The 6,824-nt window shown below is 39.1% G+C and overlaps 1 protein-coding gene across 2 annotated transcripts in view; it reads left to right on the top strand.

The window, feature by feature from the left end:
* Positions 1-6,824, top strand: part of PIP4P2 (phosphatidylinositol-4,5-bisphosphate 4-phosphatase 2) — an 88,874-nt gene that overhangs the window by 50,010 nt on the left and 32,040 nt on the right. For both annotated transcript variants that reach the window (XM_024115861.2, XM_024115863.2), the window contains one exon: positions 2,448-2,571. In XM_024115861.2, coding sequence (XP_023971629.1) covers positions 2,448-2,571 — 124 coding nt within the window. The remainder of the gene's footprint in view (positions 1-2,447; positions 2,572-6,824) is intronic.

Consider the following 6,824-nt stretch of genomic DNA (forward strand, 5'->3'; position numbering starts at 1 on the left):
GAAAGAAAGAAAGAAAGAAAGAAAGAAAGAAAGAAAGAAAAGAAAGATGTCAAATAAAATGAAACAAAATGAAACAAAATAAAATAGTTATTAAAATAAAAAATTATTTAAAAAATTTAAAAAGTAATAAAAAATAAAGAAGTGAGAGAGCAACCAAACCCCAAAACAAATCCACCAGTAATAACAAGCACTAAAAACTCTACTAAAAAAAGAAAAAGAAAAATGGACAGACAGAATCCTAGGACTTATGGTAAAAGCAGAGCTATACAGACAATATCACACACAGAAGCGTACACCTAGACACTCACAAGAAGTGAAAAACGGAAGAAAAATTATATATATATATTGTTTCTCCCAATTTCCACCTCCTCAATTTGCTGTTATTCATTGTCTATTCAGGTATGCCACAGATGCAGGTTACATCAAGTTGACTGTCGGGACTTAATCTGCTGCTTCTGATGCTCCTGGGAGAGATTTCCCTTTCTCTTCTTTGTTCACACATCTCCTGGTGTTCAGCTTTGGATTTGGACCCGCTTCTGAGTTTAGGTCACCTGAGGGCGTCTATTCTTTGCTCAGACAGGACAGGGTTAAAGGAGCAGCTGATTTGGGGGCTCTGGCTCACTCAGGCTGTGGGAGGGAGGGGTACGGAATGTGGGGCGAGCCTGTGGCAGCAGAGGCTGTCATGACTTTGCAATAGCCTGAGGCATGCCGTGTGTTCTCCCGGGGAAGTTGTCCCTGAATCACAGGACCCTGACAGTGGCAGGCTGCACAGGCTCCTGGGACGGGAGGTGTAGAGAGTGACCTGACCTGTGCTTGCACACAGGCTTCTTGGTGGCTGCAGTAGCAGCCTTAGCATCTCATGCCCGTCTCTGGGTTCTGTGCTGATAGCTGTGGCTTGTGTCCGTCTCTGGAGCTCCTTTAAGCGTTGCTCTTAATCCCGTCTCCTCAAGCACCACAAAACAAAGAGGCAAGAAAAAGTTTCTTGCCTCTTCGGTAGCTCCACACCTTTTCCCAGACTCCCTCCTGGCTAGCTGTGGCGCATTAGCCCCCTTCAGGCTGTGTTCATGCAGACAACCCCTGTCATCTCTCTGGGATCTGACCGAAGCTGGAGCCTCAGCTCCCAGCCCCCACCTGCCCCGATGGGGGAGCAGACAAGCAGCTCAGGCTGGTGTGTGCTGGTCGGCACTGGTCCTCTGTGTGGGAATCTCTCCACTTTGCCCTCTACACCCCTGTTGCTGCTCTCTCCTCTGTGGTTCTGAAGCTTTCCCCCTCTGCCACCCACAGTCTCCACCCACGAAGGGTCTTCCTAGTGTGTGGAAACCTGTCCTCCTTTACAGCTCCCTCCCACTGGTGCAGGTCCTGTCCCTATTCTTTTGTCTCTGTTTATTCTTTTTTCTTTTGCCCTACCCAGGTGCGTGGGGGAGTTTCTTGCATTTTGGGAGGTCTGAGGTCTTCTGCCAGTGTTCAGTAGGTGTTCTGTAGGGGTTGTTTCACATGTAGATGTATTTCTGATGTATTTGTGGGGAGGAAGGTGATCTCTACGTCTTACTCTTCTGCCATCTTGAATCCCCTCTGGTTACAGTTATTTGTAAACTAATGTTCTTGAATAAGCAATGAAAGTTTTCTTGATATTACATACCTACTTAATAGATTGTAATAAATCAGTGACTCATTATATTTTATTAAATGTAACCAATTAGTTTATCTTTGACATATTTCATCTTAAGTTGGAAGTGTTTTAGTAATCATTGTATACTTCAAATTGTGTTATTACACTAGTCTTTGCTGAGTATAAGCTATGCAATAAATTCTGTAGTCATGTGCCTCTGCCAAATGGCATATGGAAGTGCACAGATAGGAGTATATCAAAACCTTAACTGTGTTTTGTTTCTGTGTTTTCTGTCTTTTTGACCATTATGTGAATCATTTGCAACCCCATCTGATGGTAACCTGGGAAACGGAAAGGAAAGGAGCCTACCATTGTCCTTTCTGTCCCACTCAAATTAAACAGACATTAAGGATTACCAGCCTACCCAGAGAAATTTGGTTGTGACTCAGCACTTTGGTACATTTATGGCACACATATATCTGTTAATATACAATATTTTAACTTATTTAGTCTTTTACTCAAGTTGTCTCCCTAGATAGGGTAAGATAAGATAAGGAATGATATGATTTGAATTTATAAGAACTTGGAAACAGTAGTTAAATGGTTCCCAAGATGATTTGATTAGGTCCAATTCCAACTAATTTTTTTGCTTTTGAAATATTGACTATTGCTGTTTTCTGTGATTTTGGCTCTAAAGGCTGACATTTAATTCACTTAATTTATAAAACAAGTATAACCTATTTTCAATGCTGTATTCCATGTTTTTGGCCCCATAGTGTAGGTTTGGCTCTCAGTCCATTTGTGGGATAATGAAGTTGTTTCCTTTCTGTTTCCACAGTAGACGCATAATTAACCTTGGCCCAGTAATGCTTATTTCTGAAGAACAGCCAGCTCAACCTGCATTACCAGTCCAACCAGAAGGTACAAGAGTCGTGTGTGGGCACTGTGGAAACACGTTCTTGGTACGTAACAAGACATTTGTGACAGGGACATCAATCTGTAAATGTAAGTCTTGATCGCACAGATTTGACCACTGCTCATAGCCTTATAGTTTTGTCTAACTGCAAATTGATCCAAAGATCAAAATAGAGCCTTTTTTAGAAAGACAGTTAATCAGAGCTGCAACCAGAATGTACTGCATTGTTTGTGAATTACATATAAGGTGCATCCCCTGACTGATTCATTTGCAAAAAGGGCCTCTCAGGGTAGGCTAATAACAAACAAGAACACTGTGTTCCAGGCAGAGCAACTTGGGTATCATGGCTTAGTGAGCAACTGAATCTACCTCCTACCCTCATCTCCTCAGCAGAGCACAAAATGCACACTCTCATGCAGTGGCCTTATTTCATTGTTCTGGATTCAAGAAATATTCTCATTATAATTTATCAAAAATTTTCTGATTTTTATATATGAAACTTGGAGTAACAGGAATTAACTGTGGTATCCGTAATTAGGTAAATTATTGGATAAAAAATAAAGTATAAGTAGTTTGATATGAACAAAAGTTATAGGAGTTCTTGTTTTACTACTTGTAACTTTAACCCTAAGCTTGATTTTAAAATGTTAATTTCATAATGACTTACCGCATCAGGAAGAATAAGAACAGCTTTTCTTTTGTTATTTAGCCTCCAAAGGAGACAAAAGATTTTCCTTAGAACCTAAGTACTAAAGAACCTTCCAGAGTGTAGGCATGGGGAGAGCTGAGGTTGCAGTGGTTTATAAACAAGATGTGCTGTCACTAAGGGATGAATGAGCTTAAGAAAGTGTAGACTGTTTGCTCTTTTTCCCTTCTAATTTTTATTTTTGATAAAGTAATTCATGTATAATAATTTCACATGTCAAATAGGACTGTAAAGCTTAAAGGGAAAATGGTGGTCATCTCTTTACCTAACACAACCCCAATTTTCATCCCCCAAATACTTTCAACTCTTTCAGCTGCTCTTCTGGTATGTAATTACATGTGTTTAAATTGTTTGCTTATTTTTTTCTTTTTGATTAAGCAGTTTTAGATACTACCTATTACTTTGTAAAATGCAGGTTGAAGATTTAGCAGTCTTACCACCCTGCCTGCTCTCATAGTCTTTTCTCCACTTTCATACTCCCAGTAGAGTTATAATATTTTATATGATTAATACTTAGTCTTTACATTTTTTATGATTAGGTATATTGTGTTCACAGCTGAGCCAAGTAATATATTACACTTCTCTCCTGTATGGCTCTTAAATTTTTCTTGGATTTGTTAATAATTGTCCCTCCCTCTTTTAGATTTGTTTTGATTTTTTATGTACAAATCACTAGTTCTTCTCATATTCTTTCATAGAACTACAAAATTCCTGTCAATATAGTCAAATGGGTCAGGGAATCTATTATTTAGACTTCCTCCTACAAAACTGTCATCCTGTGACTTCCCTTCACCTTATCTTAGGAATTCATATTACCTCTTTCCTGTGTTGGATCCTCTGCCATCCTTATAGTTCTTGGTTTATTACTTTATTTTGTTGGAGCACATCCTCTCTTAGCTTTCTGAGAAAAGATGCAGAGAAATAAATTTGAACCCTTTTACTTCTTAAACAGTTTTTAATCTAACCTTATTTTCACATTATAATTTGTCCAGATGTAGAATTATAGGTTGCCAGTTCTTTCCTCAGAAATTTGAGGGCTTTGCTCCACTGTTGATGGGAAGATCAACTGCTGTTGTGGCTCCTGACCCTTTCCATGTGACCTATTTTTCTCTCTTTATTTTCTCTTATTTTCCTCTTTCATTTCTGCAAGGTTCTGAAATAGTATTAAAATGTGCCTTAGGGAGGATCTTTTTGACCTCATTGTCTGGCTACTCCGTGAATCCTTTTATAGTCCACTCCATTTTCTTTCTTCCATCTTTCTACAACCCCTGAGATTAGATCACCTGAATTGATGTACACACTCTCTTTCTTTCTCTCTCATTTTTTTAAAGCATATTTTTCAGTTTTGGCTTTTTCTTTTACTTACAGGGAAATTTCCTCAACTATGTCTTCCAAACTTAATTAAAATTTTAAATATCAGATGATCTAAATTAATTTTTAATTTCTAAGAGTTCTCCTGTGTCCTCTGATTAATTTTTCTTTTTTCTAAATCACATTGTCTTCTTTATGGCATCTTTCTGAAGCTATTAATTATGTTTTCTGAGGTATTATTCTTCTTTATGCCTTGTCTCTATTTTCTCTCCATTGTTTCTATTTGTTTTTCTTTTCTGATAGAGGTTTTAATGAGAAGCTCATTTATTTATGAGAGCAAGTTACTGATTGGAATCTCTAAGTATGCAGCAGGGGCTAAACATTTTCTCCTTCCTTCCTTCCTTCCTTCCTTCCTTCCCTCCCTCCCTGCCTCCCTTTTTCCTTTCTTCTTCTCTCTCCTCCTCCTCCTCATCTTTCTTCTTCCTCTTCTCCTTTCTCTCTTTTCTTGAAGAACTGCCAACTATTAGTATCAATAAGTCTTTTTTTTTTTTTTAGGGCAAGCTTCTCTATGGAATAATCCTCTGACCTCTTGTAAGAGGTATATCTGGGAGACAGCATTCTAGGAGCTAAGAAAGGATAATAGGGATGAAGGTCTTATCTACTGTTCAGACTGTAGACTAATTTAACTCCTTTGTTTTTAGAATGGTATATTATTCTTGCCTTCTGCTGTGCCTGGTGTTCCTAAGTTCACAGTCCTTCTAGTTCAGTTTCTTTGAGAGAATAAATCACTCTTCTCTTGCATGTGTTGGAGAGGGAGGGATTTTTGGCTTTGTGATATGGAGGGAAGAGTCTAGAACTGATACTCCTGTTTTTATCACTACCCCTAACTCCCATCTTTGAAAGCACCTTGTAGTCCCAAGGTCTGAACTATTTTGTAGTTCTTCAGTTGAATCAGCCTGCTTTTCATTGGATATCTCTCTTTAGGCAGTTAGGTTTCAGTATCCCTTTCAGTTTGTTACCAAGTCTCCATCAGCTTTCCATTGACTGAAAATTCAAGGTCATTTCTCTTTGGATTCTATTTGTCCTTATGGTATTATACATTTGTAAATACAATTTACTGTCATTTTAGTCAGGTTTGGGAAAGGAAATGGAAATGCATGCATTTGTCCAATTTATTACATTTAACCAGAATTTCTATGATTTTTCTGATCTACTAGGATAAGATAAATCTTCCTTGCATTTATATTTTATTGATTAAGTCAGTGACCAAGTACATCAATTAGGGGATGTACTTGAAGGGGATAGTGAAAAGATTTCTTTTTTAAAAATTTCTTTTAAAAAAATCACTATTGAGAATTAGGTTTGGATTTGGGTCCTGGCCATACTAAAGCCTGACTATGTGATACTGGGCAAGTTATTTAACTTTGCCAAATTCTGGTTTCCTCATCTGAAAATGGGGAGAATAAGTGCATCCTCACAAGATTGCTGAGAGCAGTAGTAAAGACATTTGTCCAAAGTTTGTGACAGTGGAAGTTGGCCTTGTGGCTGACAGGGTCTTGGTGCACCAGCTGGGTGTCAGGCCTGTGTCTCTGAGGTGGAAGAACCAAGTTCAGGACATTGGTCCACCAGAGACCTTCCGGTTTCATGTAATATCAAATGGCAAGAGCTCTCCCAGAGATCACCATCTCAACGCTAAGACCCAGCTGCACTCAATAACCAGCAAGCTACAGTGCTGGACGTCCTTTGCCAAACAACTAGCAAGACAGGAGCACAACCCCACCCATTAGCAGAGAGGCGGCCTAAAATCATAATAAGGTCACAGACACCCCAAAACACACCACTGGGTGTGGTCCTGCTACCAGAAAGACAAGATCCAGCCTCATCCACCAGAACACAGGCACCAGTCCCCTCCGCCAGGAAGCCTACACAACACACTGAACCAACTTTAGCCACTGGAGGCTGACACCAAAAGCAACGGGAACTACGAACCAGCAGCCTGCAAAAAGGAGACCCCAAACACAGTAAGTTAAGCAAAATGAGAAGACAGAGAAACACACAGCAGATGAAGGAGCAAGGTAAAAACCCACCAGACCAAACAAATGAAGAGGAAATACGTAGTCTACCTGAAAAAGAATTCAGAATAATGATAGTAAACATGATCCAAAATCTTTGAAATAGAATGGAGAAAGTACAAGAAACTGAGGCAGAAGAACGGATAAGTGACCTGGAAGATAAAAAAGTGGAAATAACTACTGCAGAGCAGAATAAAGAAAAAAAGAATG

The sequence above is a fragment of the Physeter macrocephalus genome, chromosome 15, assembly GCF_002837175.3.
Source record: "Physeter macrocephalus isolate SW-GA chromosome 15, ASM283717v5, whole genome shotgun sequence".
Classification (NCBI taxonomy): Eukaryota; Metazoa; Chordata; class Mammalia; order Artiodactyla; family Physeteridae; genus Physeter; species Physeter macrocephalus.